We start from the raw sequence: 16,077 nt of genomic DNA on the forward strand, positions 1-16,077 counted from the left end.
TTATCTTCTCCTGCTCCTGTGGAAAGATGAGCCATGAATCTTCTGATCAATGACACCCACGCATCCCGTGAGATCCTACACTTTGCGCGTCGCCCTTCAATGAATGTCCCGGAAGAAACGTTCTTTCTGGCCGCGCGGCGCGCACCAGGATGCTCGGTATTATATCGCCGAATCGTATTGTCCGCGGGAGGATCGTATAAAGTTTCGGATGATTGTACTTTCACATCTTCGATGACGTCTCCCGTTCGGGAATACAGATGTCTCAATTACTTGATCTTACCTATTTTTACCTGATGACACTTACACGAGAGAGCGTGCGAATGAAAGTTGTATGCATTTAGAAGTGTAAACAGAGTCGCGATGACAGATTGAATGATGTATCTGTAAGATTGAATTGAACTATATTTGATTGAATTATATAATATTTTATAAAGAGTTATTATCGAGAAAGAAATACGTTTCTGGAACGCAGTACTGTCGATAGGAACAACAAATAAAAGCAGGATTGAAAAATAAAAATTTTTCAAACGTTTTTATTAATAGCTTTCATCTTTAGGGGTATAATAAAGCCACCCCGGGATACGTGCTATATTGTGGTCAAGGTCATGCAGATGATGTTAAAATTGTGGAACTTTCACTTAAGACACCCGCTGTTTCCAAGATATTTTTTGTATGTATTTTTTCTTGCTCCTCGTGCGGCGTGTGCGACTGGCCTATCCGCTGCGACAAAAACTCCTAAAATCCCTGCCTTATTACCAGAGCCACGCGCCATGAACAAAATTCAAAAACAATCTGCTTTACCTTTAGAAGCCTTCCAACAGCGCGGAATAATTTTGGGCACACGGCTCGTCATAAATTTCACATTGGCGTCGCATTAGACTGAGATATATGGAGAAAAAAGAAAATGTTGCGCATTTATCACGGCATAGAAAACAGAATGAAACGAGTATGAACCACCTTTCTCGAAAATTTCGTGAAGTATAACTACTGCTTTCTCAATGTATTCTCATACATGCATCTTGTCCTTCCTTCTAACATTAATCGAATACACGTTGCAATCTTTTATTTTTGAAAGAAAACTTAAAAAAACTTCATTTTTCAATCTGCGTCACGAATAGATGTTTAGGAGATACATGCTGCCAATGGCAGGTCGACTATATTCGCGTTTCTTTATTTGTTTCAATATTACACTGGCTTATTCTTGTTTTTGATAAGAACCTGTGTCTTCCTCTTTCATTCTTTGTTCCTTTTTCCACTCTTGTTAGTATAGAGATGAAACCGAATGAACAGAGGATCACAATTCTTTCCAACCACCCTCTTATTCGCCTCACCCTTCGTGCTACGTTTCGATATAGTGCGAGGGTTGCCTCAGTCTTACAGAAAGAGAGGAATGCGATTTGGGATTTCCGCGTTGGCGTGGTTAGATTAAAGGGATCTTGTAAGACATTGGCTTGAGCCGTTAATAAAGACTCTCGTCTACAATCTGTTCTCGGCTGTTTCGTAGCATTTTATGCGTGTTTGCGCTAATTAATACATAAGTGACTTAACGAAAGACACTAAATAAATTTAAACGAATGAAGGACATTATTGAAAAGCGTCATTATGCACATTTGGCATTTATAAATTTAACGATGTAATTTTAATTGCTATTTTTTATTTATAAATATGTCACATTTGATTATTTGGATATTTGAAAAAAATATCAAGAATTGATGTCTAATTCAATACGCGGTGCAGGTATTTTTCTTGTAATGATTTTATACATAGTATACGAAAGATATTTTTACAAATGAGAATATAAGACAAGCGTAAAAAATATAACAAATGATCTTAAATTCAATCAAAATGGTTTTCTCATTAAATTTCTATAGACGTTCAAAACTCACATTTGTTTCACAGTTGGAGTGTAATTTGGAAAAATCTGTAATTGTTGAGTGGAACCTCGAGTAGACCTAAAAGACAATACGCATAACATGTGTAGAACAAAGAGCCATTTTTTTATTAATACTTCCGTCTAATCACTTTTTAGTCGTATGTTATTTTTAATTCAAATTTATCTTGATTATTTAATTCGAAAAAAATAATATATGTTAAGTATTATCATTCACATTTAGCAAAGAAACATCACTTCCATAAGAAAAAATACCATTCGAAATTTTTTGAGTTTTGTATTTATATATGTGGATTGTTTACTAAATCTATCAATCTTTAATTGAGAAAAGTGATAAGAGGATTTAAATACTTCTCCAAGAAAAATGACACAAATTAAAGTAACCATAATAAAATTAATATCTACATTATTGTTAAAGAACTTACAGCAAGCAATTTGTGATTATATATCTCTAAATTTTTTATATGTTATATATTGTATATTTCATATTTTTATTGTTACTTTTCTTGAGAGAATGCGATTTATTTTCTTTCAACCAGAAATTGGAAAAATTAAAAAAATTTATACTTATAATATTTTAAATATAAATCTTGTTCTCTTGAAACTAATTAGGTTAATTTTTTTTTAAATAAATTATTAGATGACTATTTTATTTTGACAACGGTATATGATATTTTGTCCTTGTTATATTTGTGTGTGTGTATGTGAGTGTAATCCTAGTGATTATTCGGCTTTTATGTCTCGTTGAAACGTAAATAGAGGCTTAGGCAATTAACAGATTACATTTGCAGTTTTATATAGTAATAGGGTGTCGCGGCTTTTTACGAAACAACGATATCACATTGCAATCATCAAGCGAACCTGACAGAAGTTTTTAAGAATGGCGCGTCAGGGGAGAGGACGAGAGCGAGGCATCACATATGGCCGTTGGGGAGTATTAGATAATGGTGTTAGCTGTCCCCGATATATTCATTCACCCTATTTTTAGTGGTAGTCTCCGTACAAAGAACCTTGAGTATGCAATACGCATGTAAGTCGAATGTACGTATTATTGTTAATCATATTGTCGTATGCATGTTAATAATGTTTTGTTAATAATGTTATTTCATTTATAAGAAATTGTTAAAGTGTTCAAACATTTTATAAAAAATATTTATTTCTAATATATTGTTATTTTAAAAGATGGAATCTGTTATTTATATAAACATATATTATTAGTATATTTAAGGAGAACTTTGTAATCGATCTAATTCATTTTATTTATATTTTAATAACTTTATACAATCATAGAATTCTACATACATCTCTCATTGTACTTAAAATTATAACAAAAATTTGCATGTGACAGAGTTGAAAAATGTTCTTATTTTTATCAACGGTGTGCTGGGAAATATTGCATTCAATATCGATATCAACAAAGGCTTGATTAACTTTCGGAATGAAAATCCGACGTGGATACCCACGAGATATTAACGTCTATAGAATGGATCGGGAGGTTTAGAAAGGAAGGAAGGCGGAGGTGCAGTTGAAAAGCGAAGGGGGGAGTTTGGTTGATTTTGAGGGGTTGCTACGGGGGTTGTCGTGGCGTACCCCTGCGGGCTCCCGCTCTCGGCTCCTAGAGGCCAGGGTGGTTTACCCCCGACGACCGTAATACGCTGTACGAGGGGTGAGAGTGCAGCGAGTGTATACGAGCCGGTGTGTGTGCACACATGTTAGAGCGTGCTATTACTCGCATGTACGTGGGTAGCCGCGTGTTTCATGTATAGTCGACGACATCGATCATTTTTTTCAGAAAAGAAAGTTCGCGATGCATAAAAATACGAGTACGTACATTATATTTGTCAAATTTACACAAATTTTTTACTGCTTCCTTCAATCGCTTCGATTTTTAATTGCAAACATTTTTCTTAATTGTAAATACATATAGCCATTATTGTCATTCGCCAGTTAAGAAATATGTACGATCAATCATACTTCTTTATTTTATTTAGGCTTAAGCTGCGTTCTTAATTAAATACACTATTGTCAGCCTTGCTTAATAGAATTAAGAACATCACTTTTGTTGATGCGAAATGATGTTGACGCACAAATGAGTGTTTGCTTTCATAAACCTGGTGCACTATACCACGTATGACACGAACGAGGCATGCTGCGTTCGACGAAAGGGGACCACTGGACCAAGAATAATCGATAAATCTGCTCTAGAAGGGCGAGCCCATCCCCTATAGTCTGCATCCAAGCGATCTTTAGGATCAGTAACGACACGCTTGCTCCTTGAAAAAGTGTGCCGCGGTGTCGCCTTTGAAATATGAACAACGTTCGCATAAGCAGGATTTTCCTTTATAATATTTTCACGATTTTGTTACAAAAGTGTGTACAAACAACAAAAGAGTTGTCTCATTTCATGTTAATGTTAAATACAATCTCGATATCGCGCGAACAAAATGTAACATAGAACAGTTTTAATTTTATGCGCAAATAATTATTATATATATTTACATAAAATTAATTCACACTTTTTCGCTAAAGAAATCTCTTTTCGTTTATGGAACAGGTTAAGTTCTGCGATTTACAACAAGCGAGTTTAAAATAAAGTACGAATGATATTTTTCGTTATTCGTAAAACTCGTGTCGGGAAAAAGGGCGAGAAGTTTGTAATCTACGTGAGAACCTCTGCGGGGTAAGTCTCACCCTATCCAGTCATGTGTGATGGACCTAAATGGATGAGACGCACCCCTGCAGCGGCTGCTAGCCTATCGGCTGTCCATAATTTTTGCAGCTATTCCAAAGGGTAATATCTGGAGGGTGGGTACACGAGGCTCTCTGCCTCCGAGAGGATAGGTACTAAGTACCTACTTGCTCGGGCATTAAAAATGCCGGGGTGCTTTTGCCACGTACGTCTAGACCCCAATCTAGTTCAACCTTCTGTATCCTCTACTCTCTTTCAGACGATAGCCAATATAAGGTATAGAGAATATAGTCATAAATATATTTTTGCTAATATTTCATCAGTCTAAACGAAGTACGTATACGCCCATATTTTTTTGTAATAAAATTTGATATTTCAAATTCTTATACATTTATATAAAGACGAATACCTCGGTGGCAATAATTTTTGAACTTAAAATTAATTTTTCTCAACTGTGTGTAAGAAGAGATTATTAGTCTAATCTTTTCATATTTCTAGATCTTTTGATGAATATATAGTTTTTATATTTTCCAAATGTTTCAAAGCTACTTTTTTGCAAGTCTTAGAAATGCTGTTTTCATGCAGTTTTATATATAAACGTTACATTCGACTCTCGATAGTATGCACATTTCGCATGCTGCAAAAAGAGAATTACAAGTTTCTTCGTTATTTAACAGAGCACGGAAGAGGGAGGGACGAGAGAGGAGGGGGGAAAAAGGGGGGGGGGGCGGAGGAGGATAGAGGGAAAGAGAGACAGAGTAGCCAACTCGAGGTATTACGTAGGTTCATTTCGATGTGAATCGATTTGGCAAATTGGTCAATCGTTGAGGGGTCAGAATTTCAGTAGCGGCTGCGATGACGGGGTAGAAATGAGGCTGCTGGTTCAAGGGGGTGGTGTCGAGTTGTACCAGGACGGTGGAAGGAGAGCTGGTGTAAGGAAATTGTTCCGACGTGTCCACTTCCTCCCGGACTGATGAGTTCCGTTCTGCCGTTGGATGGAAGCTGGGTGGACCCTCGCAAAAAGAAACCGAGGGTCCGGCCCGAACGCTTCGAACTTACCTACCTACGAATTTGATTGGAGAACCGATTTCGTGGATTTTGAAACAGGTCAGCGTAACTTGGTATGGAATTCGTATTCGAGTCGAGTAACTTAATTCTCTGAAAGCGTTTGAAAGTCATTGGGTTTAAGTTGTAATAAATCGCGAAAATAGGTTTATATGAGTATAAATGTACTTGTTTACTCTTTTGTTCTAAGAAAGTCATAAATTAATTTTTAAGGAGCTAAAAAGCCTTTGCAATTTTCTACCTTTGTTACCTTTACTACAAATGTTTTTTTTTTATACGAACATCTATATATTTACCGAAAGATAGATAGTCTTCGTTTGTGGTTTTCAGCACATTTTTTTTGTATAGACAAAGAAAAGACACAACTATCATAAAGCTTGTCAGAGTAAAACCAATTGATATAAATACACCTTGTCGACAACTAATTTGTTTCTCTTTTTCCGATATTCCAGTTCATTTAATTCATAATTATACAGAAAAAGTCTCTGATTCAGGTGTTAAAATAAAAAGTTTTGAAACTACCCATCTTTAGTAATAATATAGTTTTAAAGTTTTATATTAACATATTGAGAAGTTTGGAGAGAAAACCGCATCGTCTTTGCGTGACGAGATTAATTTTAGACAAGAAGTTTTTTTTTCGTTTATTAATCTGATACTCTTCTATCTTAAGAATGCTCAAAGTTATTTTCACAGATAGACAGATTATTTGTAAATTATTATTTGGAATATATTTGATAATTTTAACCCTTTTGTCAATACATAATTTTTCACTTTTTTATGATTGAATTTCACAAAATTTTCGCAAAAAGAATTAAAAAAATTAAAACGTGTATAAAACGGGTCTTTAAAAGGTGGAGTTTTTGATATGTCATAACGAAATTCACATAAAAATATAAAAATTTTTACTGTTTAAAATTCGATGTAGTTACTCATGCATTGACAGAAAAGGGTTAAAAACGTTTAATAATGTATGATGCGGCGAAATTTTTCGATTCACTTATTGCTCTTCACAACGTTTCTAAGATGATCGATCTAAGGAATCGAGTCAGCGTCGCGTTCGTAATTTCGCGATATCGCTAATGAAAAACCATGGAAGAAAAAGAATTTTTGATTGCGTGGCTGGTCGGAGGGCGAGTGAAAAATTTCAACACGCAAAGGAACAAAAGCGCGGCCGGGCCCGGTTCTCTACGAGCGAAAAACAAGTTTCCTCTCGGAAACAAATGTGGAAAGATCGATCCGCGTTCCGCGAAACGACGGCGCGGCGGGTGCGCCGATTTAGCGGCGAACGCGGCCTGAAAATCGGTGGTTTCCGCGAAACAATTCGCCTTTTCAACGGCTCTCGCTGTGTGCCAATCGACGATTAAACAACGCCTCGGCGGTACAACGTGTGCGTGGACGCACTACGTGACGTACACGTGACGGTGGAGTAGGTACTCTTTAATCCACGACAGCAGCCGCGAGCGGGTCGATAACCGATAACGAGGTCGGGGCATTGCGATGCAAAACAGCTCGTTAAACGTTTTTCCTAAGGTCGCGCGATGCCGCGCTTTCGCCTTTACCTTCGCCCTCGAATCGCCACGAGCAAAAGACGTTAAGTTCGAGGAACGGGGCGCCTCTCGAAGACGACGGTTCCGCGTCAAGAGAAGAGAATTGTCTTCATTGCCATTGCGAATTCCTTTCGAAAGAGGCTTATTATTTCCGCGATTTCCCGCCGCACAATCTTCTTCGGACTTTTGCAAAATACCGCGTAATCCTCGATACGTTTCATCATAAGAATAATTAGAGTATTGCTAGAGAAGATCAGTGAGGATTCTTTGAATATCCCCGCAGGAGATCTTATGTTTTTATACTTTATTATACTATATCGTGTTGTGGTACTCCTCGTATCTTTCGAAAAGATCTCTCATCGTCAATGCTGTTTGATCTGAAAATTCTATTATTGTTCATAAAGAAACCACAACCCAAAGGAATTATCTGCTCTACATTGAAATTACACGGAAAGAATGATTTTGCTGAAGTATCTAAAACTTTAGCTAGGTGTAGATCTGAAAATAATTTTGTTGAAAATAATTCGTTCGAGGACAATGAATAATAATGCAAAATGTTTTGACATTTCTAATATCCAGCTTAGACGTTTTAATCATTTTGATGATTTGATAAAATTATTTTTAAATGTGTATCTGGCTAAATTTTTTTAGATACTTTAATAAATCCGTTCTTTCCATGTAAATATAGATTTATTCTTTTCGAGTATTGCAATCTCTACAATTTCTAGAACATATCATGTCCGATACAATATATATTTTTAGACGCTTTAATAAAATCGTTCTTTCCACGTAAACAGATTTACTCTTTTCAAATATTGCAGTCTCTATATAATTTCTGAAACGCATCATGTTCTACTTTCACATTTTCGTAGGAAAATACCTGACGCGTCCTATTACAGAAATCCAATTTAATACTAGAAATTGTTTTTAATACTCGAGATAAAAGATTAATTAGTACGGAGTCTAGTATTAAATTTCTGCGAGGCTGGTTTTTGCATGGTGCAAACGGCAATCGCCGTATTATCGGCGTAAACGGGATAGCTGTAGGCTCGCCGATTTGCCTCGACCGATCGCGTTGACACTGCCTCCGCAACCGTGAACAGAGACCTTTACGGGCGCGTAATCCAGTGCGTACGCGATGCACGTACGTAAACGAAGCGTCCCAGCCCCGCGTCCAGCGGCTCTTTCGCATGCGTAGCGGCTGCGGTCGGCGCGTTGTTAGGCAGGTGAACCGGGGCGAGAGGCGACACACAGGAGCGAGTGGGCGGGGTACTTACTAATTGTCCGAGCCCTTCACCCCTCGACCTGACCCCCTCATCAACGCTGATTGCCTAACTCTAGGACCCTCGAACCAGGGTCCTCACGATTCTAGACTAGCGAAGAGGATCGACGTCCTCTGCCATGTCGACGGAGCGAATCAACCGCTCCTTCCGCGTCGCATTATACTTCAACTGCTTGTCGCAGAGTTCTCGTCGTCTCTGTATCGATCTCTCTGTGTGACTAATTAGAATTGTTGTAATAATACTGTTTACTTCCAACTTTATTACATACCGCTTATTTGCTACAATAACACACAACGCGCCAGTTCAGAAAACAAAGTTTTTCACAATTTAAATGTTTTGAAAATTACAAAAATTTTAGAACATTATCATATCGTGTGTCTCATTCGGTTTAGAATATTAATTTTAACACGCAACTTTGGCGTAATAACCAATTAGAGGACTAAAATTATGTTTTCTGTTAAGCGTCTCTTTCTTCTTTATGTCTCCGTTCTTCTTTTTACAAGCAACTAGAAAAAAATGACAATTTCTGTGACAATATATAATTATTATAAGAAAGACGCGATCTAATGACCGAAATAAATTTGATTTTGCATTTAGAATGAACATTTTGCTTGATACCGTGAATCTTTTATATTGGACAAAGTACACGAGATATGTACGTAAATTTTGTTGCTGCAATTAACGTAGTTATCTCGAAAAATATTAATTTTCCCTCCGTTTATACTAATTGTGAGATCGCGAGGTCAAACGCGATAGCCCGGCGTTGCAGCACATAAAATAGCAAATGGTTCGCCTAATAAGAGCGGTTTGTTTCAAAATCGCGAGTGGAAGTCTATATACACCAAAAGTCGATTATTCAGCTCGGGGATCCGCACGTCCGTCCGTTGATTTTTTCCATCCCGTGCCGCGGCTGACTCAATTATACATGACGATTCTTTGAGCAAACATTAGTTAGCGCCGGCTGGCTCGCGCGACGGATTGGCTTGGATCGGCTCGCCTCGGTTGATGTGGTGACCCTTCATGGTTGCTTGGTTCCGTTGTCTACTCGTCAACGAACAGCCCCACAGTTACGGGGTGTCAACGCGGTTCTCATTTTCTCGCCGGGGATTAATCCCATTAAGCGTGATGCCAAGCCTGGTACGATCGATCGGTCACTTTTGAAATTTCAGCGCGGATTCGATCGCGATTTTTAATCAAGGCGGCCTGATCAAGATTTTACATGGGCTGCCGCCCAGTATGTTACACGCCGCGTATCGAATTTCCGCTTGCAGCGTTTTTTTTTCGATCCGAAGGCATATATCGGAGACGCGCGCGTAACACGTCGCAGCTGCAACCGGAATGCGAGAATTGAGTTATTCGACGTCACCGAGATTAACTGCGCTCGTACTCTGTGCACCAGTTGACAAACACGACCGGAACAATTCAGAAAAAAAACTATCCTTTACCCCAGGTCGTGTTTCAGCGTGATGCAGCACAGTCCCGACGGACATTTCGCGTCATGCGACATCTCGTCGAATGAGCCGTACGTTATCGAACCGCGGTTGCATCATGTTTTTACGCAAAGTGAAATTAAGTGCAATTATTGGCGACAAATCGACAACTCGCGCGGCGAATGCTCTACGCAAAGAACCGCTGACCTATACCGACGACGACGGTTTATTTTGAGGGACCTGAGAACCGCTGATGTTCCAAACCTATAGGTACTAATACAGATCTCACGCACTCCCCTCGATATAAACCATTCTCCACCCTTGTGTTCACCGTATGGGATCCTTTACGCACACACGAAAGAGACAGAACGATTGCGCGACGGCACGACCATTCAGATTTAAATCGCGACAAAAAAAAAAATATGGATTCCCCTTGCAGCAGCACGAAGTGCGACGTTCCGCTCTCTTTCATATTCCTTCCTTTCTATTCGCGATGCCTGCGGACTGTTCGACGACACTTCTTTGACACTTTTGAGAATAGATCTCGCGACGATATCGATCATTCTTAGGATATAATAGTGATCGATCGTTAAATTTAACTTTAAAGGTGCTGAAAAGGTGTGATTAAATATGACAGACTGTTTAAATTTTCTTACGTGGATTTTTTCGACTTTATTCGTCTCTCTCGTTGCGTTTCTACTATACTTATTTACATTAAAACTCTGGCTTATAAATAATATCAATATCTCTGTCTTTTTGGTCTCTTTCTCTCTCCCTCTTTCACTCACATGTTCACTTATTCACATTTATACGTACTTTCCATGAACACACAAAATGTAGATAAATCTTTATCTCTCTGTGTAACTACTTTTATTGTCCACGAACTATATACACGGTATATCTACATGTTCGTATTACATTTGTCCAAATTTATAAAATTCAGAGAATTTTATATTTTTTTTTTATACAGAAAATTATAAAATTCATGAATTTGTAAAACTTGAAACACGCACACGTAATGGTAGACAAAGAGTCTTTGACACGTCTCGAAACATCACTTTTTTAAACGTTTGCTTTTTTGTATAATTTTGATTTATTCATAAGTTTCGTAATTTTGATTCATTCATAAAAAACTTATAAAATAAAAATTTTTCAAATTTTATTTTAATTTTATTTTGTAAATTTTTATTTTATAAATATTTTATTCGTGTTCATACAATTATAAAATTATTATATTTTCGTCTACCACCACACGGCTATACGTTTTCACTAGCCTTCTTCCAAGGTATTCGAGACGTCATTCTTGCGCTACTTGGATCTACGATTTCGAATATGGCCTCCAAACTTTCGTAGACGGCTGTGAGATTTTCGTCGGCGGTGGACTCCTGTGTGAGGGCGAATACTTATCGGAGATGAGCGCGGTGGGTGCCTTCAATTCGTTTCTCATGCCCTCGATTGGCTTTCTAGGATTTCTGTCTGGGGACGATGACGTCGAGGATGTAATCGGTGGCAAGGTGTTGTGTCGAAGAGGCACGAAGGCACTTCGTACCTCTTCTATCGCGGACTCGCCACTACCAGATTCGCTGGGGCTGGGCGACGTTCTGGGTGACGTTCTGGGCGACGTTTTCGGAGACGTTTTAGGAGATGTTTTGGGCGACATCCTGGGCGACATTCTGGGCGACGTTCTGGGTGATGTTCTGGGCGATGCTCTGTGTAGAGTCGTCGTAAGCAAGGCCGGCGATATCGCGTTCGTCGTCACATTGGTTATCGGCAATGTCATGTAATCGTGATAACTAGTGATATAGTCTACTACTGGATACGATGTTAACATTGGCGCGATGGACGTATTGAGTATTTCGGGGGTTGATGGTCCTGAGGAAAAAAATATCGGTTAATCTCGGCCGTTCGTTCGGCGGGGGCGAACGTAGTAGTAAGTCGTATTGTTGTTTCAACGACGAAAGGGATGTACGTGCCTACGGGAAAGCGGGACGAGGGGACCGTAGAGGGGTCCGCTATGGGAAAAGAGAGCTCAGACTCACCCCTCGGTCCAGCTCACGGAGTATGAATCATCGGCAGGCGTCGCGAACTCGACGAAATCGATAACGCGCGGATTCTCTCGTGAGCGCGGACTCTCTCTCTCTCTCTCTGTTAAGACTTTTTTTTTACACGTTCGCGATACATAGAGGTGTGAAATATTTTTTCCCGTTCAGTCTACTTTTTTCCCCGTTCTTTCTTTCGCGCACGCAGTGACGTCGCGATATTTTACCTTTAAACATATGATGCGGCAAGCTCCAAGTTGTTCCGAAGTATGTACTGTCCAGCCAGGGACTGAATAAACCAAGTCCATGAAAACCGGCGCTATACTGATAATCTGTAAAATAAAATCGGAAGTGTTCGATTACATAAACGTGCGCTAACGACCAGCTACGAGGATTGAAAATAGATTTCATCGTTTCTTTCGATCTACGCGCTCGACCAACATTCGGAGTTTTACGATCCACCAAATTCTCTCGCAGTTTATGTTGTGGTGGCCGTGCGTTATAAAATTTGCGAGAAAAACGAAGAGATATGTAAAGCTGTTGTAAGAGATCTTGACTGTTTGACGAATGAAATCTCTGCGTGACGCGACTAACGAACTGACGTACGCTAGGAAGAAGGAACTCGGCCACCCAAGATCTATAAAAGCAGAGATTAACGGCGCTTCTCCCCGGGCGATCCGGAGGAGCAGCTAGTGTGTCTCTGTTTATACGAGCGTGGCATAAAATCCGTTATTACGACGTGGCGCGGGTTTTCGTGGCGCGGCACATGCTACCGCCATATGCGGTGCGATAAACAAACGCGTAAACGCGGCTTCTTTTGCAGGCGTTCTATCTTTCCCGGTTGCCTTCGCCGCCGCCAGTTAGTATCCTCCGCGTCTCTCCTTCTGGTTTCTTTACCCGGCTGCCGACTAATAAACAATTTGACTTCAGCCCGTATCGGACTACTAAAGTCCATGACACGTAGAAAAATGTAAAGCGATAGGGGATGAGCGGAGAACAAATTAGCCAATCATAATAAAATGTAATTGCTGCCTTAGATTTTCTACTGCGTGATTGGCCAATTCACTTGCTGCTTTACGTTTTTCAATGCTCAATAGTTGATTCTTATATTTAATGAGCTTCCTACATTACCTTAAGTCTCAAGCTGTAAGAAATTAATCAATCACAGTCGAATGTGAGAAGAATAATCGACTATGACTGATCAATTTCTTACAGCTTTTTACAATGAGCCACTATAGTAATGAATCAGAAGTTAGAAGCTAGAAACTGATCGATCACAATCGAATGAAAAGAATAATCGACTGTGATCGATCAATAACTAAGATTGCATTTAAGACGGTCACAAAGCCACGTTACTTAATTTGATTTTAAAATAAGAATCGACCGTGAATGCCGGCCTATGTGTTTCTAGCTTAACTCCGCAGGCCAATCCGACTATGTCGACTCTGATAGTTTGACACTGCCGACAAATAATAGAGACTAATCGTAAGGAGCGAGATTCATTGCTATTGGTCTAGTATGGCGGCAGTTGAAATAAGCAATCGGATCGACCTACACAGAAATGGTAGTCTGATACGGGCTTTATAATAGTAGGCCACGACGACCAACCGGCGGGGCGCGGCGGCGTTTTTCGGGAAAAATAAACGCGCAGCAGCTAAAGAGCATACCGCCGACGAAGACCTCGTTCTCGCGGCTTGACACGATGCCAGGTCTCGCTGTGTCTGTGTGTACGCCGAGAGCTGCGTGTGGCGTGTGTGTGCTGCATGTGCTCTTGCGCGGCGTGCATGTGCGCGCGCTCGCCCGTGCACGTGCGAGCCGACGCTCGGTGTCGAGGGCTCGGCACCGTTCAGCGGCACCGCCACCACCTCGCGGTTTGAGGTCCACCAGATATACGCCGGATTATTAAACGCCCGCGAGGCTCCGACGCCCGTTTGCGGATTCCGCGGTGGTCACGGAGCTTCCGACGACTTTCAGTCCCGTCGGTCGAATACCACCCCTCTTCTAACAATATCATATACCCCCCGAGTCCACTCCTCATCGGACTGTCGAATTGCATTTCGCGATTTCTATATTTTCTCTCGCGAATCGCTGCAAAGTGGTGTTGAATGCGATTTATTATTTTTACAATTCTCGAAAACTTTTTAAATCAATCTCTATACTTGTGTGTTTATTTTAAACTTAAATTCTACAATAGGTTTATTACATTCGGTACTATACGTTATTATTAAATCGCGCGGTATACTTTCATGTTCCGACTCTGCTTTTCGACACTGTCGCAAGTTACTATAATATTACGATAAAGTTAAATATGTTATTGTTTGTATATCGACTTACTCGACTTGGACCTTGGTTCGCGTGGTCCATCTACTGTAACCTTGATAGCTTTGGCGTACGTGGCTACTTGGAACGGTATTGTATTGATCTGGATCGTTAGAGTAAATGATTTTCCTGCAAACGAAAGCGAAGTGTGTCCGCTTAAAATTTTGTGAATACTTGAGGAAGTCGTACATGTGTGAATACATAAATTCTTCTTAGCTCTCACCTCTTCCACTGCGACCGACGAATCTGAGATCGTTGAACTTGGCGACCTGACCCTTCATGATCGCCGTACAATTCCTTAGTTCGCCGCAACAGTTTTCATCGTTGCCAGCCTTAATGGTGACTTGGGTGCCGTCCGCGACTTCGTCGAGAGCTATGACCTTGAATGCTACCGGAAGCGACTTGTTTGATCTCCAGTGAGACGGTAATGAGCTGCACATGATGGTAGGGCTCCCCGTTGTTACCAAATCGCCATGGTATCTCCGAACGGACTCGTGGACTGATCTAAAAGGCTCCCCCGCGCACGACGGACCATCCCGCAGATGCATTTTTTAAAAAATTCAGTAACAAGATTAAAAGGCGAAATTTTGAATGTTATACATTCAAGCGCCTATGCGCAAACACTGTTTTGGTGAACACGATCGATCACTGTTGTTCTTTGTTATTCACTTTCACATTCGAACAAATAACAGTAAACACACATATTACCTCTCTCTACTTCCCCCTTTCTCTCCCTTTCAGTGAAGAAGCATTGTGCGCTCCTGATTTGAAGTTCTGTTGCGACTGTACCTTCACACACCACGAACAGATAAAATGTTAAAATATCCGACGCGCACTCGATGCCGGCTGAGCGGATTCTAGTTTTTCGCAGCCGTAGCCGCAGCTATTTAGGGGGGATTTTTCTCCCCTCCAATTTTTCCGGAGCCCCACCCAGAGCAAGCGCGTCGACCAATGAGGACGGCGGTCGTGTTGTGGCCTCCGCGGCTCGCCGCCTTCGCCCCTAACCAGGCTTAGGGGGTGCTTTGCGAAAGGGGCTGCCTGCCTGCTGCCTGGCTCGCGCGAAGGGTGGCTTGGCGCCTCCGCTCTTCCTTAACGTACCCACTCGACCTCTTTCCGCCTCTCTCTCTCTCTCTCTCTCCCTCTTTCTCTCTCCATCTCTCTTCCTCTCTCTCTCTCTCTCGTTTCTTCTCACTTGGTCTCTCTCTCTTTCTCTCTCTCTCTCTCTACCACGCTTCATCTGCCTCCCTTCCTCGGTCTTTCTGCTTTCACGTTCTGTTCTCTTCGTCATGTTCGGCCTCGTCACTACCTTTCCACCAATCGAGCCACCTACGCCACGCTTACGTGACGACGTAAATTCTCACGCGCACGTGTTCGAACTATCCCACCACGTACAAGTGATCTGGTCCAGCAGCTGCACGCGTTTCTTGACCTCCAAGGTTAATGCGTCTTGTTCAAGTGGTGAACCAATGACACATTCACGAGCACAACGATTTATAAACATAATTTTCAAAGAATACGGAGAATATTATTTTGAAGGTATGTTGAACACTGTATAATTATTTAAAAATATATAATAGTTTTTATACTTTTTTATTATATTATTGACAATTATGGTCACCGTTTTTCTGTTTCACTATTAATTAATTTTTTTAAAAACTTTGTTTTGTTTAAATTTTTTAAATAAAGATCAAAAGAAAATTGATTAACTGATTTATATTTTATTATACAATAAAGAGTCATACATATTTTATTAACAGTTTATTAAGAGTATTATATAAAAAAAATTCTATAAAATGTTGATAATTATTTTACGA

At 40.2% G+C, this 16,077-nt stretch overlaps 1 protein-coding gene across 1 annotated transcript; it reads right to left on the bottom strand.

Annotated features, from left to right (window-relative positions):
- Window positions 1–11,209: 11,209 nt before the first annotated feature.
- On the bottom strand, window positions 11,210–14,908 carry LOC108776648 (segmentation protein Runt). The gene is made up of 4 exons (XM_018543327.1): window positions 14,487–14,908; window positions 14,279–14,392; window positions 12,172–12,276; window positions 11,210–11,777 (listed from the first exon to the last, which is right to left on the bottom strand). The coding sequence occupies exons 1-4, from the start codon at window positions 14,809–14,811 to the stop codon at window positions 11,224–11,226; spliced, it is 1,098 nt and encodes a 365-aa protein (XP_018398829.1). The 5' UTR covers window positions 14,812–14,908; the 3' UTR covers window positions 11,210–11,223.
- Between the last annotated feature and the right edge of the window lie 1,169 nt (window positions 14,909–16,077).

The sequence above is a fragment of the Cyphomyrmex costatus genome, unplaced genomic scaffold (genome assembly GCF_001594065.2).
Source record: "Cyphomyrmex costatus isolate MS0001 unplaced genomic scaffold, Ccosl1.0 scaffold367, whole genome shotgun sequence".
In the NCBI taxonomy this organism is placed as follows: domain Eukaryota; kingdom Metazoa; phylum Arthropoda; class Insecta; order Hymenoptera; family Formicidae; genus Cyphomyrmex; species Cyphomyrmex costatus.